Consider the following 18,827-nt stretch of genomic DNA (forward strand, 5'->3'; position numbering starts at 1 on the left):
GACAATGAATAATCTTTGTTTTTAAGATCTTTTGGGAGCTGTTTTGATGATCGCATTCTGTCTCACTTCAGCAGAGAGTCAAAGAGAAGTAGAACTTGCATTTAGGCACCTAAAATACCTTTGATCATGATTAAACAGACCGTTATATGAGGTTCAAGGCTTAACAACATAATCCAACCAATTTTGTGTTTAAAGTCCTCAGTTTTACATGTTGTTACATGCATTAAAATCAGCAAGACCACAAGGGTTCCCATATTTTTGCACAGCCAGTTTTTCACATTTTACTTAATTTCATAAAACTAAATACTGCTTTTCAAAAAATCTTTGTTTGGAAAACATCCCAGTACTTAGCTGTTCCTGGTAAATTAAAGACGTACCACTTTTATCTTTTTTGTGTGAAAGCAGAGTCAATTATAATGCAGGCTGAGAGGGGTTCCCAAATTTCATATGACTGTATCTGAAATGGGTCCTGACTGATCAATGATTTTATGAGAGAGGAGTGAAGCAACAGATGGAGTTGTTTACATTTTTGTAGTAAATCTAGGCTACTTTGCAACATTTTCACTCTTAAATCGTAAACCTTTGCATGTCCACGGCATGTCTGATCCATTTTATTTTGAAATTAGTTAGTAATACTTTTATATTTTTTATAAGCTAAACACCCTTAAACATACCATGCCCCATTTTATGCAGGCAGCATGTTCAGGTTATGTGAGAGTTTGTTTGGTAAAGTGGGATAGTCATTCCTAGATAAAACAAAACAAAAACAAAAAACTACTAGGTTTAGGCAATTATAATAGCCTGCTAGCCTTTTAGAGGATTAAAAACAGGCTTCTTTGCAGATTAACCATGCAGATTAACCATGCAAATTTAGTTTTCTTCAAATTTAGGCACCCATATAGGCCATTTCAGTTTCAACAATGTAGGCCTAATAGCCTACGAGTTTTTTTAGTTAGCCTTCTTGTATAGGCCTAAATAAAGGTTAAAAATACAATTAAAACAAAATAATAACATCAAATCAATGGTCCTGTGGCTGCCACTGAAATGATGCCATGCTGACATATTATTACACATGTATTATGATTATTAGAATTTCCTAGCCTATTCCTTACAAGTTATTTGTTTTGAGGGTGTCAGCCAAGTGGGAGGGAACGTGCACAGTATGATGGTAGAGTGGGATTGGTTTGTGTAGTGTAATAGTGTTAGGCTATAGCAATGTTGCCGTTCTGCAGGTAGGCTATGGTTAAACTGACCGTTTTTTTATGTCTCTGCGTGTTCGATCGTTTATTCCTCTCTATGGAAATATGCTGTAGGGTTTCGTAGGCTATAGGCTATTTACGGCTCGTGTGGGCTCTGTTTTGTAGGGAGCGTAATAATCGCGAGGCAGCATAACGCACATCAACACACCGGAAGAGTTTGGCATGTTGGGCAACAGGTCCACGAATTTGTTTTACAATCGCTCTATCTGCGGTAAAGCGTTTTACTCTTACTTACTCTTACTCTTACTTTTTTCTTTATATGTCCATGGTTTTACTACGCCGATGTTATGGAAACAAGGCGAACTGGCTGCCAACAAGGCGCTCTCGGCTTAGCTGCTACTACCGTGGTTTGATTTAATGTGCAAAGGAATTTCCTTTAAACGAGATCAGCGAATAAGGTTAATCTGGGGTTTGCAGTTTGAATATCGTAGGATAAATTTGGGTACATTTTTTCTCCTCCTATTTCACTCCTTCCATTCATGGATTTGGCTCCACCACTATAGGCAGAGGTGGTGTAGGTGGAGACTGGAGACGGCAGGGGCACAAGGCTACAGCTGCCATAGGAAATTTCCAGTCTAATACAGACACAGTCACAACAGCAGCTGAGAAAATTGTGATTTATTAATCCACAGAATCCTCCAACAGTCCTTTTCTACTCATTTAGACCGATGAAAAAGTGCCATATAATGGTGCCAGCTTCTAAAACCCATTAAAAGTCCTGTTTTCCAAACTGAATACTGTATATTTGATCCCTAAGTTTATTATTCCCCATTTGTAGGCTATAAGGCTTTTCTGTTTTGGACCAATAAAAGCAAATAGTTCTGTCAATCAATCAGTCAATCAATTCATCAGTCTAATTATCAAATTGGTTATGCAGTGATGTCAGGAAGTACTGTATATCCAGAGAATACATTTGAACAGGTCAGTGAGACAGCATGAGGTTTAAGTGTTAAACTTGTTGTATAGTGTAGTAAAACAAGAGATGACAGTTTAAGAATCTACTGTTAATGTTTAAAGTTTTATTTTCATACTTTGATGAGATGGAGTGACAAGTGGCATCATAGGTCTGCAAGTTCTGTACTTGCACAACCGTCCATTTAACGTCTGAGGCCGTATAGCTTCATGCTTCAAAATAACCAGACAGTGAAGTGTCCGTTTTCTGAAGATGTTGCAGTCTTGGTTTAGCATCACCCTCAGTGGACTTTAGCACCATTGGTATGTGTATGTATGACTCGTGCCTTCCTTAACAATACTGTAAAATTCAATTGGCTCTCTTGGACCGTCTAACCTTAAGGTCACGCTCAGCACCTGCTATCAGGTGCTAGCCATTGCTGCCTGTGACATGAACATGTGACGTAAAAGGAAGAGTATAAAAGGAGTGGTGAAACTAATACATCTTTCAAATGACTAACTCCTGTGTATGTCAGGCTGGGACCAGGGCTCACCAGCTCTAGCTTATCATATTTAAACTGCACCCCAGATCAACCTACATCTGAAGTAGAATTAAGCAGTCATCTCGACTTTAGGCACAAAAGGTGCGCTTGTTTTGTGAATCAGCAAGTAGCAAATACCTGCTTGGTGGGAGGGGTGGGTCAGGTAAACTGCCACAGTGTTGAGAAGGCACACACACAAGCGAAATGTTTGCTCTTCCCTCCAGCAGTTAAGTGCTACTAAAGGAAAAGGAGGAAGCTTTTTCCGTGGCAGCTAGCGACATGATTCCTCAGGATGAACACTCTCATGATGAGTGGATTGGAGGCTTTGACGGTGCTAGAGACAACGATTTCTCCCCAAAAAGAAGAACCAGTTTGGGGGAATACCACCGCCCTCTGGGAGACAGCAGTGAGAGCTTGGAGACTTGCGACCTGGACACCATCCAGCTCTTCCCACTGTTTGAGACCAAGCTGTACAAGCGGCGATGGCTCATGCTCTTGGTCTTCAGCGCCTATTCGATGAGCAACGCCTTCATGTGGCTGCAGTACGGCATCATCAGTGACATCTTCGTGCGCTTCTATGGCGTTGACACATTGGCCATTGACTGGCTCTCCATGATCTATTTCCTGGCCTACGTCCCCCTCATCTTACCCGTCATGTGGCTTCTGGACGTCCGGGGCATGAGGGACGTGGTGGTGGTGGGCTCGGCCTTCAACTGCATCGGGGCTTGGATCAAGACAAGCACTGCCGACCCAGCCATGTTCGCCATGACCTTCTTGGGCCAGTTTGTGTGCTCGGTGGCCACCGTTCACATCCTGGGCATCCCGTCCAGACTTGCGTCCCTGTGGTTTGGGCCGCAGGAGGTGTCCACCGCCTGTGCCATTGGCGTTCTGGGAAACCAGGTGTGTCTCTGTTAACCTGTTGGGTTTCGAAAGCATCTTTATCAGTGTGTGCATATAGTCGAGCACCTCTCATAACGCTATTAAAGTTACAGTGCACTTTTGTTTTTGATCCCATTTTTCATGCGATGGACTTAAAGATCTAAAATTCATTCCAGATACACAATATTACCATTTCTCTCAAACATTGTTCACAAATCTGTCTAAATGTGTGATAGTGAGCACTTCTGCTTTGCTGAGATAATCCATCCCACCTCACAGGTGTGCCACATCAAGATGCTGATCTGACATCATGATTAGTGCACAGGTGTGCCTTAGACTGTCCACAATAAAAGGCCACCCTGAAATGTGCAGTTTTGTCTCACAGCAAAATGCCACAGATGCCACAAGCATTGAGGGAGCGTGCAATTGGCATGCTGACAGCAGGAATGTCAACCAGATCTGTTGCTCGTGCATTGAATGTTCATTTCTCCACCATAAGCCGTCTCCAAAGGCGTTTCAGAGAATATGGCAGTACATCCAACCGGCCTCACAACCGCAGACCATGTGTAACCACACCAGCCCAGGACCTCCACATCCAGCAGGTTCACCTCCAAGATCGTCTGAGACCAGCCACTGAGACAGCTGCTGAAACAATTGGTTTGCATAACCAAACAATTTCTGCACAAACTGTCAGAAACCGTCTCAGGGAAGCTCAACTGCATGCTCGTCGTCCTCATCGGGGTCTTGACCTGACTCCAGCTCGTCGCCGTAACAGACTTGAGTGGGCAAATGCTCACATTCGATGGCGTGTGGCGTCGTGTGGGTGAGCGCTTTGCTGATGTCAATGTTGTGGATCGAGTGGCCCATGGTGGTGGTGGGGTTATGGTATGGGCAGGCATCTGTTATGGACGAAGAACACAGGTGCATTTTATTGATGGCATTTTGAATGCACAGAGATACCGTGATGAGATCCTGAGGCCCATTGTTGTGCCATACATCCATGAACATCACCTCACGTTTCAGCAAGATAATGCACGGCCCCATGTTGCAAGGATCTGTACACAATTCTTGGAAGCTGAAAATGTCCCAGTTCTTGCATGGCCAGCATACTCACCGGACATGTCACCCATTGAGCATGTTTGGGATGTGCTTGACCGGCGTATGCGACAGCGTGCACCACTTCCCACTAATATCCAGCAACTTCGCACAGCCATTGAAGAGGAGTGGACCAACATTCCACAGGCCACAATTGACAATCTGATAAACTCTATGCGAAGAAGATGTGTTGCACTGCATGAGGCAAATGGTGGTCACACCAGATACTGACTGGTTCTGAGTCCCCAGACCCCCAATAAAGCAAAAAATGCACATTTCAGAGTGGCCTTTTATTGTGGACAGTCTAAGGCACACCTGTGCACTAATCATGATGTCAGATCAGCATCTTGATGTGGCACACCTGTGAGGTGGGATGGATTAAATCAGCAAAGCAGAAGTGCTCACTATCACACATTTAGACAGATTTGTGAACAATGTTTGAGAGAAATGGTAATATTGTTTGTGTATCTGGAATGAATTTTAGATCTTTAAGTCCATCTCATGAAAAATGGGAGCAAAAACAAAAGTGTGGCGTTTATATTTTTGTTGAGTGTATATATGAATGTCAGTTACATTCAAGCCATCTCCAAACGAGTTGACAAAAAGTTGATTAAGCCCATCAGCTCCATAAAAAACTCTCTCTGTATTTCTCAGTATGGCAGCATTTCCAAACTGGTGTCGCCCCCGACACTGCCGTAGGAGCTCAGAAAACTCCCTAGAAGCGCCCATGAAAATGTTTCAGTTGTTGATTTTACTGCTAAGAAAAAACTTGGATGTACAGCAAAATTCATGCGCAATCATCACAGAGGGCTTACCTCTTGTAGATGTGCCGACAGTGTTATTGTTATTACGCACTATAGCTTTAAGTGAACTGTATGTGTGTGCTGGGTGGCGACAAAGACAGCTCTATTAGCTTTAACAGTTTACAGTGTATCCTAATATCAGTATGATTAAAAACAGGTTTGTGTTATGTCATGTCAGCGTCTGCCATCTTGACCGTGTGACTCAGGCTCTGTACTTGTGATCCTAGCGAAAAGGATTGCAGACTAGCGATGCGTGATAACTGGCTGATGCAAGCACATAATACAAACTAACATTGTTAGTTTCAGTTCTTTTAAAATGACCTCAACATTTCTCACATGCATACTGTGTGGTATAGTGATTGAACTATAGTGACAACTCAGTTTATTTTTAAGGTATTATCAAAATGCCCAATGTGTTTTTTTTTTCATCGGGGCTTTATTACTTTTTTTTGTATCATCTCATTGTTCAAGGACATTTCCTTTATGTTTGTGGATTGCTCTTCCGTATGTCCATATGTCCATGGGAGAAATTGTGGGGGGACGGTGGGTGAACCGTTTGCTTCTGAACAAGTTCCTTAGGGGTAAATGAACTGCATGGTGAGAATACGTCGAGAACCCTGTGTCTGGGGGGGGGGGGGGGGGGGGGGAGGAGATAGTGAGGGATGCTGGAGAGGGTATGTGTGTGCTTATTTATCCTTCCATCTCACACTGAAAAAAAAAATTTGAAAATGTGTTACGCTTGCGTGGTCGTCTAAAGCTTGAGGTTCGCCTTTAGAAAAACGACACAGTGTTGTTACATAGCTGCATAGTGACTCCATGTTTTTTTTTAAGGTATTTTTTGGCATTTTTATGCTTTATTGATAGTGTAGAGACAGAGTTGAAATGGGGCAGAGAGGGGAGTGACATGCAGAGAACGACCGCGGGCTGGAATCGAAACCGGGTCCGCTGCTGGCCGAGGCCCATGGGGGGGACGCCCTACCAACTGAGCTAAGGGCGCCCCCCTCCATGTTGATTCAGTTTTGATCTCCAAATTATACTACATGTAAACAGTGAATGTATACTGATAGAAGGCGAGATATGCGTGCCTTGTGATCTTTAACCTAGTACGTCAAACACTTTCCATCGAAAGACGTGTGAACTCTCTGATGAACTTTAAACCTTGAAGCTTTACTATTGTTTCCTTCTATTGAAGTGTGTTTCCTCTCACCTGCAATAGACCAGACACTGCTTCCCGGTCTTTGTCAGGCATTTTCTTGTTTGATGCCTTAGTCCCCGCTCCCCACCGCATAGGATAAAAGGAGACTTTGTTGCTGATGTTTACTTGCTCTACACGACTCCATCTCTTTGGCTCCCATCCCTTAACCTCATACTTCCCAGTTTTAAGGGCCAAGCAGTTAACATGTCCCTTTTAGCCATTTGGAAATAGTTCATAGCCAAATATAGGTAGGACGCTCATTAAGGGCTGCAATGCTTTGCAGATCAAACAAATCTACAGATTGTGTCAAACGTAACACCTAGAGAGGCCATCCTTGATTTGCACCAATTTAAGAATGCGCTGAGAATTTATCAAGATATGCTCCACTTATTCGAAAAGCCCAAGAAAAGGGGATACAGTGTCTTGTCTTTGCTTTGGATAGATGATAATGATTAAACTGATATTGCTCTCCAGCTACTGTGCTGTAGGGATCTTTTATTAGGCTCCTGTGAATGTCTTAAACACGAGGTAAGTTAATGATTGTTAAAGTACTTGTTTTGATACGTAAAATCAATAAAGTTGGTTGTTGTAACATTCCCAGATGATGTTTTTATGTGATTGCAAGCCACAGGTTTGTCCCTCCTTAAGGAACATGTCTTGTCACCTTCTGCCCTTTTCCTTCCCTCACCTTTCCCCAATAGTGGAAAGACCTTGACCATTTGTAATGTTATTGAGGTGGTAGGAAGCTGAGGAAATGGTCACCTCTAGTGGTGTCCACATTTGGAAAACTAAGCTAACATTCCCCTGTAGATTCATATTACCCTAAAGATGTAGATGATGACTAGAAAGGGAAGCGAAATTAAGCGTATTTCCCAAAATGTCAGATTATTCCTTTAACATGTATTTGTTATGTTGTTCCTTCCGTCTACAGTTGGGTATTGCCATTGGGTTCCTGCTCCCACCCATCCTCGTGCCTAATGTGGACGATATGGATGAGCTGGCACACCACATCAGAATCATGTTCTACATCAGCGCAGGAGTGGCCACCCTCATCTTCGTCCTCGTGATCATTGGTGAGACGGATATTCTCATCCAGAGTGGGTAAGAGCTGTCAGGGCTCTTTACTCACTCACGCAATGAAAGCCCAATGCAAGTCCCTTTCAATGTCATGTAACTCCCACTGTCATGAATGTGAAAATATATAAATACAAGACTAATCTGGACAGTGAGTGCTTTCCAGAAGTGGGGACTTTGACAAAGCGGCTACCTCACCTCACCTCACCTATACCCATTGTGTACATCACAGTAATGCCAATATGATTTGACCTTAATTACAGGCATTGTACTGATCTTTTTAGATTGATCTTTAGAGGTTGATTCTCTATAAAGTTTTTCAACATTGGGGTTCATTGTTTTTTAACAGTAACATTTATTTATACATTGGAGCCTCTTATCTGGTTTGCTGGGCTCTTCAGGCAGCACTGCTGAGTGAAAAGCAGAGTTTCCGTGAGATGTGCTTTCTACAGAAAACTCATCAGCGTCGCAGTTCACTGGAAGATCAGCTGCAGTAATTGCTGTAATTGTCCACCTTTTGATGAGATGTGTTTGGACACCATGTGAAATACAGGCAAGGGACTCTGGGAGTCCTGGAAGTGTTTTATGAAATCATCCTCCCTCTTAGACCTATCAAGTCCCCATTTGCCCCTCACAATGGACTTAAACACACTGACTGTCAGAGAAACATGATAAAGCTTGACCACAGGTCGTATTTCTACTCTTTAAGATGGTATCTGGTATAGGGGCAGATCATTTTTGGTTGACAGAAATAAGACGATGAGTCAGAAAAGGCTTTGTAGCTTTCTTTCTGAGGAGCTCTCAGTTTCTGATGCTTTTAAAGGCTCAGCTTGCCCACACCAGTGTTTTCAATTGCTGCAACTGATTACACCTGTGTGCAGGTTCAACGTGGTTGTAGCTATGCAGGACGTTTTGTAATGTCACCAAAGTCTGTGCACAAATAAGAGTGTTAACAGGGTTGGTTTATATATTTTTCCCATGCAGTCCTGAGAATATTCTGGCATTTGGCAGCAGACATGAAAACACCTGGTTGTACTGATATGCAAAGGCCTTGAGTTGAATTGTGTAGCAAACAGCAGAATAAAATGAGGACATGTTTACACATTGGACTGACACCCTAGGTGTGAGCAATCCTGCAAGCTCCCAGATTCAGATTAGCATTGATGTCATCAAGAACCAAACTTGATTGTTCCATTGTTATTTTAACTATCTGAACATGTCAACCATTCTGTATAAAGCAGCTCATTTTGTGTATACAACTCAGTCAAGACCCTGGCATTGCTCTGAGTAGGATGCTCTGGTCTTCTCTCCATGCATGAATGCTGACCATAATCATCTGTATTGTCTTTTGAAACTAAGTAAAGATTTGTTTTCATTTTGGACTATAGTGAAGTTTTCTTCAACAAAAAACTTCTTCCACAGACTAAAGCCAATACAATCTTTCAAATGAAAATGCTGATACTGAGTGATGAAGTATTTGTTTAATGGATTTATCCTGTTTCCTTATTGACAACAGATGTGTTTGTCAGCTGGCCGGGGAAAAAAACACATCACCTGAGTTAGTGCAAATTCTAGGATAGATTATCTTATCTTTGGAGGATGTCCCTCCCTGGCTGTTTGCTGTTGTGCACAAACACTTGGGCAATATTGTGTTTTTTTTCTTCCCTCAGTGTTTCAGGAGAAACCAGAGATCCCTCCCACCCAGGCCCAGGCTCAGGCCAGAAACATCCCCTCCAACGAGTACTCATATACGGCTTCTATTTTGAGGCTACTGCGCAACAAGCCCTTCATGCTCCTGGTGGTCAGCTATGGTGGGTCCCTTTCATTATTTATTTATTTTCCTAAATCTGAGTTCCTTACATAAATCCACTTAATTGTAACGCTCCAAATAAATATTCATTTTAGCATGCAGTAGGTTCATAACATGATGTCACATAACATGATATTATAAAGAGCAGGAAGTCTGAGTCAGATATGGGTCTTCACGTGCACCTGTGTCATACTTGTTTACTGATTAAATCATTGTGACATGCAGTGCATCCCCACACAACAATATCTTACTTTTATCGCCTTTCCAGGCTGGGTGGATATTTTTGCAATTTTGAGGTTAAAGGTAACAAAGATGTAAAAAGTTTCAAAATAGAAGGCAACGGTTGGAGCTGCCACAGTGACATTTGTGGATTCTCCCTGTCTTTATCAGCTGGTTTAGCAGATATGAGAATGTGTCATCATACCACATTGACTTCCAGCAAACTGCACACATGTTGCATTGATGTAAAGGTCTTTTGAGTTTCACATTTTTTTTGCTCGCTATTTAATGACGGCAAAGTTAATGATTGACTGTGTGAAGAACACAAACATTTTGTTGGGTCTGTAAATGTGTACCCTTAACATGTCTGAACAATAGGCTGTTAAGGTCAGTATGTGTCTAGAGAGAGATTTGAACACCAAGAGGTTCTGGTTGACTCTGGGCTCCAGCAGAAACTTAAATGCTTTCAGCAAAATTTTGAGTCCTACTTGGACCCTCTTCTTTCCCCATGAATCTTCTCGGAATAAATAATTATCTGTTTGTTGTCTGCAGGGCTGAATGTCGGCTGCTTCTACGCTGTTTCCACACTGTTGAATCGAATGATAATCGAGCATTATCCTGTAAGTCCCAGTACGTCTCCTCTAGACCAGATTGGCTGTTATTTCACTTTCTGTGTTTCTTTCTATTTCCTGAGTTTCTTACCCCCTCCTACATTCTGTCTTTTAAAACAGTTAACTATAAAACTGCCCTGGAGGCGACCCTGACAGCGTAAGATAACTGTGGTCTGGGACTCCAGATTGTTATTGCTCAGAGCTTCCAGGGCAATATAACTGTAGCATGCAGAATCTCACAGGTGTGACTTGTCTTCTACGGCTTGTAATACCAAAAGGTCATTGTTCTCCCTCTCAGGGCGAAGAGGTGAATGCTGGGAGAATTGGTCTGACCATTGTCGTTGCTGGCATGGTGGGGTCCCTTCTATGTGGCATTTGGCTGGACAAGACCAAAACCTACAAGTAAGACATTTATATAAAATACAAATGTTCTGTTGATCTGGTGAGCTTAAGTAATGCTTCCATGCATTGGGAGGAAACCAAAACTCTCCTAGCAGTTTTTCTTCCATCCACTGAAATCAGGACAAATGTTCCTTCTAATCACGCTGCTATGGACAGTGTCTTCAGACAAGTAAGTTGCTTGAATCACAGCTGTTTCTCACACACTAAAAGGCTTTCAAATAAGGCAATTTATATTTCCTTATATCAGAGAAGTCTACAAGGTTCTTAAAGGTTCATTTGGGAAATCATTGATGACTTGTAGACAATGTTCATTCAACCAAAGATAAGAGTCCGCCGCATCCTCTTTTGTAAAGTGGAACTTTGGGCTCAATGCTAATGTCTGCACGATGCTCAAAATAACGACGCTAACATGCTAACTTTTAGCAAGTGTAATGTTTACTTATTACACCATCTTAGTTTAGCTTGGTAGTACGCTAACATTTGCTATTTAGCGCTAAACACAACGTACAGCTATGGCTAATGGTCATTTTGTTGGTTAAGCTGTTTTTTAGTAGTAAAGCAACACACTGGGCAAATTAAAACCTTGACCTTTGATCTTGACGGGGGGAATGGTGATCTAAACCAAATTTCCTGTCGATCTATCCAATAGTTCAAAACCACAAATGTTAAAACATTTTTGAATTTCTCCTCTGGTAATAGCAAAATGTCATGGCAATCCATCTTATATTAGTTGAGATATTTCAGTTTGGACCAAAGTGTTGGACCGTCACAGCAACATTGCCCACTATAGAGCCATAGTTCTAACACGTCAGAAACGTGTCCTATTTAGCTTTGTGCTAACAAGTGGTGCACGAAACTCACCATGGCCTTTTTTAAAGGAAAATGCTCCCTACATGGTCTCTTTCCTTGCATGGATGTCTTCAACATCATCCATCCACAGGGAGGTATCCAAGTCAGTTGAAGATTTTGTCTAAAGTGGGCATGAATGAGACTCCAGCGGAACTGAGTTTTATATCTGATGTCCCTCTCTGCTGATCTGAACCAACAAGCATCTCAAGCCTCGAGCCACTACATTAAACATGGTAAATACTTATAACTCAATCGGATTACGATGCTGTATTCTTTGTCTCGATCAAGCACACAAATATTTTTCTTCCACAAAAGTAACCCCTTATCTTTAGCAGCTTTCTGAATGTAAGATGTTTGGGACAGTGCCTTCAGTGATCTGGCGTGCAGACTATTATGACTGCGAAAAATCCTCGCTGCTCAGATTCCTTACATTCCATTAGGATGCTTTGCTGTCAAAGCAGTCGAGCCCAGATTTATGTTGTTGACCCTCACACTCCTATTGTCCCATAATAAAGAGTCAGAGCACGATGTTATATTAACAAAAGATGTTTTGCAGCAGTATTTCACGCGTGGTTGTACGAGAGACAGTTTCGATAGTGTAAGCCTGTTTGAGCAGATGGCCCTGTGTTATGACAAGGGGGAACTCTAGTAACTCAAGAGAACTGTTAATGCTGAGGGACGTGTTTTGAGTCTCAAGTGAGATGTCAGTCTGGAAAAAGATGCCTGATCTGACACAAAAAAAATAAATAAAGATGCAATTATTATAAACATACTTATAATGATATAAACTGGTGAGTGTCAGGGAATAGAGTATCAGGGATAGATGGGAATATCAGTAAAATCCTTCCCCCCTAGGTATATCTACACGTGTATACACGAAACATTCTGTTAAATTATTTTGGAGGGTTTCTTTGTTCTTGGTTGTTTGCCGACGAGATTCACATTTTTAAACCTTAATGTACGAGTCAAATCAGATTACATTGGATTTATACGATTATTTGGAGACATTAGAGTTACAATAGTCTGCATCTGATGGTTGATGGTATTATTACAGCACTATTTTGAACTATATGATTAATATTTGTCTCCTTTTCTCCTCAGACAAACCACCCTGGCCGTGTATCTCCTCTCTCTTATTGGGATGCTGGTCTACGCCTTCACCCTCAACCTGGGTCACCTGTGGGTGGTGTTTGTCACATCTGGACTTTTAGGGTAGGTACCTTCAAATACATTTTGTCATTTCGTTTTATGATCCGAAATATTCTTCTCAAAACCTGGTCGAAACTTGAAATTGGCTTTTATTTTGTGAGTTTGTTTAGACTGCATGTAGGAGCCATATTTTGTTAAATATTATTTGTGTGCTATGGATGTTTTTGGTGACCTCTACAGGTCTTGAGTGCCTGTGTGCATATAATGGAGAGGGGCAGTGTGGCTGATTACACAGCAAAAGTTTTTCTTCAATGGCTAAGCCCACATCCTGCTCTTTTGTTTGTTTTAAGTATATTGTTACCAAATACACCCACAAGACCTTTTGCAAATTCAACAACCTTCTGGAGATGACGTTTTTTTGACACCTCATTGACTCAAGCATTGTGAGATTCTAGTCTGCTGTCAGTCACCAGTGATGTTTATTGGAACCAGGAACATTTGAGCAACGTCACTACACTGCCTTTAACAATGGTGGCTAAAGAGGTTTGTTGTGAAGATGTCTTCTGACACCTTCTTTAGACTATCTTTAACCCTGAGGTTATGATGAACCACATCTGTTACATTTGATGTCCACAGGTCTTTTTTAAAAAGTTTTGCTAATAATGCCGTTCAACATTGTTGTGATGCTGTGCTCAGTTCATTGCATTTCTGTGTGTGTGTGGCATTATTGCTGCTTTGTCCAAGCAAAATTAACACTCCTCAATATCCCAATAAGCTGATTACACCCATAGCAATTTCTTTGTCTTGTTTTCATTCCTGAAGCCCGAACAGCAATTGCCCTACTTTTTCAGGGCTGTTTTTTTCTGTTGGAATGACAACTATACTGTACACTGTTTATTTGACCTTCAGTGCCTGTCTGTCTGCCTGTTTGTCTGTCTGTCTGTCTGTCTGTCTGTCTGTCTGTCTGTCTGTCTGCCTGCCTGCCTGCCTGTCTGTCTGTCTGTCTGTCTGTCTGTCTGTCTGTCTGTCTGTCTGTCTGTCTGTCTGTCTGTCTGTCTGTCTGTCTGTCTTGTCTGTCTGTCTGTCTGTCTGTCTCTGTCTACAGGTTCTTCATGACAGGATATTTACCTCTGGGCTTTGAGTTTGCAGTAGAGCTCACCTATCCAGAATCAGAGGGGACCTCATCTGGACTGCTTAACTGTTCGGCCCAGGTCAGTAAAGTTAGCATGACTCAAAATGCAAAGACAACCAAAAATGTACCATTAACATACAACATATTTATTTTTTGTTCAATATCATTTCAGATCTTTGGAATTATTTTCACCATCTCCCAGGGGAAGATTATAGACAGATGGGGCACTTTTGCGGGAAACATTTTTCTATGTATCTTTCTGCTAATAGGAACAGGAATGACTGGTAGGTATCAACCTCTTCCTCTGCTTTCTCTGCTAAGAACTTCCCCTTAACAAGACAACACACATTTTCAGTAAACAAGGAACTCAAGTGTGAACTTCATGCAAGTGAAATTAAAGGGAACTTTATCTCACTGTGTATTTTAGAGCGATGGCATGACTATTATTGTATTGTATTTACAAGCCTTTTGTTACACATGCACAGTGGAGTATTTCACAGGGCAAGGCTGCCCCCTAGTGACTGAAATGAGGAATCCCTTTTAATTAAAAAACTAATTCAGATTAAAGACTTAATCTTTTTCATTACTGCTCCATAGCATACACCACTTTATTAATCCCACAACATGCTGTTATTTTTATTTAATTTCCATGTTAGAATTCCATACGCATTATAACACATGCTAACGATCATAAAACCTACTAATCAACTCTTAAAAAACAACATCGGATACATCAAATTGTTTCATAAAACCCCTCTGATAAGTTTGGTACAAGGCGGAACCCAACACTTTTTAAAGATCCTGATATTGTAACAGAACTTTGGCTTCCACAATTTAACACAGCATGCTTTCTAATGCTGCTTTGAATTCAGAATTTTTATTTCAACCTAAAATACATTAAACTCCGGAAGTGAGTCACCCTCAGAAAACACGATACACACTTTGCTATTTTTCGTGCCAACATAATACAGTGCGCAGCTCTAATTGTAAGACCAACAAAAGTTTGAAAAAGTTTAACTTTTATGTCTCCTCTATGTTTATCACAGCATTGATCAAGTCTGACCTCAGGCGACAGAATGCTAACCAACTGGCCGAGACGCGGGCAGTGAGTGTAAGTACATCTGTGTGTGTGCTTAGAAAAAGTCAGAGGTGGGATCTTGACATCTCTGTGGAGAAAGGTTTGGTTAAATGCCGCCCCTGACTCTGGGCTGAATGCACTGTCCTCACACTGTGGCGTAGTGCCGCAGACATGCATACCGAGGAACACAGGGTCTGCATTGCTTTCTGTCCAAACTCACCGAAAACATCCTCTACTCCCATGTCGTCTGTCAGCTCTCCAGCCTGCTCTAACCGCATGTTAACCATCTTCTGCTATACAAACCTAACTCTGTATGAACTTTCTTACACTTTTTATATGGGTGCAGTTGAGAGCTGTAGAGAAGGTCAGTGATCAGAAATATTCGGTGTCGTAAAATCACTGTGATAATGTCATAGTAACACGCCACAATATACTTTATGAACAAAAATCATATGATATACAATAACACAAACAAATGGTGCTTTTTTGTATAAAACATTCCAAACATTATAATGTAGTGAAGCAGAAAACAAAACTCAGTGGCCTCCAGCTGCTCATATAATCACCTCCCTGAATTTCTAACAACGAATGCCATTTTGAACAATAACAACTTCTGCTGCGTTCAGGCTTGTTTTTCTTTTCTGTCCAACTCATCCTTTGCTCTGTCCATAATACTCCAATTCTAACAAAACAAATGCAGCTGAATTTAAAATCTCCAGGTATCCTGCTTATTAACAGAATTTAAATGAGATATATTGAATAGACCACCACCACTTTTATGAATGAGGCTAAAAAGTTAGAAAGGGAACGAGAAGGAAGGTTAGAAAATTGCATTAATGTAAGATATATCCATATCTGTATATGGCAAAACAAATAGGCCATTTACATTGTTATTAAAATAACATCATATTGTGCTTGTTTAACTGCAAAAAGACTTTGAACTGTGCACCATACTCTCCTCACTGAAGGCTGTTAGAGCGCTAGGTAGTATCAGTTGGGTGTGCAGGGTTTGCTTGGGGCCAGTCTGGTGGTGGTGGTGGTGTTGTGGTGTGGTGTGGAGGGATGAGGTGGTGACCCCTCTGGGCCCTGCTATCATTCCAGCCTACAGGCTCCATGTCGCCAGTGCAGGACTACGGGGCCACGGAGTACAGAAGCAACGGCAGTCTTCACATACAACAACCTCACTAAAAACCAAAACACACACCTGGCCAAGGTACTGGGCACACACTCTCCGGAGCAGTCATACTACCCAACACGTTTACACAAGAGTAGCATAATGACAAACTTTATCTCAGGTTTTAACATTCCACTGAATCTGTTGCCACTGTCCAAAGTTGTGCCAAACCACTCTGTGTTTAAATTGAATGAACTAAATTTGAATAAATTCCTCCCAAAAACATTAATAATTCAATTGAAAAAAAAATACTTGAGATTATAACTGCAGTTAGTACTTACACTGCTTCACAATCAACTTTTATATTAAAGCAGTCCCCCTACTGTGCATCCTGAGATTTGAAGGTGGAGCCAGCAATTCTGGAGAATGCTTGTTGTCAATATCACTTTTTGTCAAAATCAGTGAATATCTCCTCTCGATCTGGCACCTGTCCGTGCTATGTATGTGCAGAAAAAAAATCCAGTGTTAATACACAGCCTATGCTCTGTAAACTGGGATGTTGCTCTCTACGATGGGCCCCCTTTGTTTACATACCCAAACGGAAGAGATGATTTGGACAAAAAGTGATATTGACAACAAGTGTTCTCCAGAATTGCTGACTCGACCTTAAACCTCCATAAATGGTATTCAAGAAAAAAAAGGGTTTTCAAAGAGTTAATTTTTTTGTTCCTTTGCTTTAATCAAATCAAACCTTCTAAAATTCAAAGTGATTATTTGTGATTAACTGTCAGCACTAACTAAGAGGTTCTGATGAGCACACCATTTGTGGATTATATTGATTTGATGCAAGAGGTGAATGAGACTTTTTTAACTTGTGAAATGCTGAAGTAACGTACAGAATCATTTTCTCATTGTTCTCTTGTTTTTCTGCATTTTGTGACTTAAAAAAAAACCTTTGTTGGACAATGCCTGATTGTTTTTCTGTCTTTCACAGGAAGCAACAGCTGATGTAGACGGAAGTGTCTCACCACCTGAAGTCCTGAAACAGGAAAAGTTATAAGGAGGGAAGATGCTCAGGTCAAAGTGCATAAACACACTGAGGCAGAATCATACTGAGCCCCCTCTGTGAGGCCTTACGATGGGAGTGCAATTTAATGTAAAGTACAACATGATGTTCTGTGTGGACGCCACGCTCCGGCCTCAACACTAGAGGATCACACTAACAGCCAAAGTGCAACTGAGCTTGTACCCCCAAAAAACAAAGCTAGAGTCAATCATGCACAGGAGGAACACACTGTGAACCTCAACGTTTTTTTCTCACATCAATGGACAAAAAACATCTTCAGTTAAATCTATTGTATCCCATTCCTGTCAGTGCAATGCAGTCCCACTTTAGTGCACTCTGTAATTGAATTGTTTTCTTAGCTTCTACCGTTCCCTTCTGATCAGTGTTAATGTAGCGATCTATGCATCTGATGAGCGATATTTATGTATTTTCCTAATATGGGACCAATGTTGTGCTTAACTTTACTCAGTTTTTTTCAATCAAGTGTTCTGTTTATAGACTATGTATTTTAAAATGCAGAATATACCCAGGGGGCAAAGTGATTTTATGGACATGGAGCGTTGTAAAAGGTTGTTCACCAAAAATGACATGCCAAGTATATAAGTTTAAAAAATTCCCTATTAGCCCACCCCCATTCGCTTAAACAGTGGTTCTGATTTGCTCTATGTCGGCCCGCTGTAGCTTTCCAGCAGCTTGTTGACAAGGTTGTCCACCCAGGTTGTGATCGTGGAAGGTCCTGGATATCATTTCTGGTGAACAACCTTTTACAACGCTCTATGTCTGTTTTTAAAAAAAAGGGGTTTTGCCCCCTAGGACAGTGAAGTGTTTCCCTGTCATTTGAGCCAGGTTAGCACATCACCTACACCTGCCACTCAGGATCATATAGAAGTTTTACTTCTGAATACTGCTGATTAGAAAAAGGATTGATGCTGTGCATCAGAGCACACGTTGGAAGCAGAGTCGTGTCCTTGTTTTACTGTAAGTGATTCCCACAATACTTGATAAATAACTGGATGTCATAATACACAATGGAAGGAAGCAAATTGATCTGCTGAAGTCGTCTTTTAGCACAAAGAAATGTTTTTATGTATGTTTGTAAATTGGTTGCTGAAGAAGCCAGTGTTTGTACAGTTTGTCATTAACATGTTTGACTTGATGTGTGGTTGCTAGTTTGTCTGGAGATTTTCCTATTTTTATGATGATTGTTTTCTGATCAAGAGAGGTGCTAGTTATTTTTTCAGTGGCATTTTAGGACATTTTACAGTGCTGTTAAAAGGTTTTTACACCCCTAGAGTTTTATTTTCAAATATTGCATTATATACATTTATTCCTAATGTAGTAGTTCAAATTGTTCTATAATAGATAAATATTTCAGTGTTTCACATGACACTAAATTAATGAGAAAAAATATATATTTCAAAACACGAATCGGAAGTCTCAGTGAAGTTTGTTATTCTACTGATTTAAGGACAACCTGAAGAAAAATTGTCATTCAATGTATTGCTGGATATAAGGAGTGAATTAGAATCTATTTTCCTAAGCTTTCCAATTTAAAAATAAACCTCACATAGCAAAATGTGCTCACATTTTTTTTTTTTTAGTCCTTCAGAGATTCCAGAGCTAAAAATACAGAAATGGTATCAGAAAATGTTGAAAACA

At 41.0% G+C, this 18,827-nt stretch overlaps 1 protein-coding gene across 3 annotated transcripts; it reads left to right on the forward strand.

Annotated features, from left to right (window-relative positions):
* The first annotated feature begins 1,275 nt into the window (after positions 1–1,275).
* Positions 1,276–18,826, forward strand: flvcr2a (FLVCR choline and putative heme transporter 2a). 3 transcript variants are annotated; one of them, XM_080042519.1, is made up of 11 exons: positions 1,276–3,592; positions 7,596–7,737; positions 9,409–9,549; positions 10,320–10,387; positions 10,677–10,780; positions 12,731–12,841; positions 13,884–13,989; positions 14,083–14,194; positions 14,957–15,021; positions 16,090–16,201; positions 17,097–18,826. In XM_080042519.1, exons 1-10 carry the CDS (start codon positions 2,972–2,974, stop codon positions 16,174–16,176), a joined length of 1,557 nt encoding a protein of 518 aa, XP_079898645.1. In that variant the 5' UTR covers positions 1,276–2,971; the 3' UTR covers positions 16,177–16,201; positions 17,097–18,826. The 3 variants fall into 3 exon arrangements, 2 of the variants coding, with proteins under 2 accessions (XP_079898645.1, XP_079898644.1); XM_080042518.1 differs by having other exon boundaries at positions 14,957–18,826; XR_013845228.1 differs by lacking the exons at positions 14,957–15,021; positions 16,090–16,201; positions 17,097–18,826 and having other exon boundaries at positions 7,596–7,765.
* The last annotated feature ends 1 nt before the right edge of the window (position 18,827 follows it).

This window comes from Ammodytes marinus (genome assembly GCF_949987685.1).
Source record: "Ammodytes marinus genome assembly, chromosome: 15".
NCBI lineage: Eukaryota > Metazoa > Chordata > Actinopteri > Uranoscopiformes > Ammodytidae > Ammodytes > Ammodytes marinus.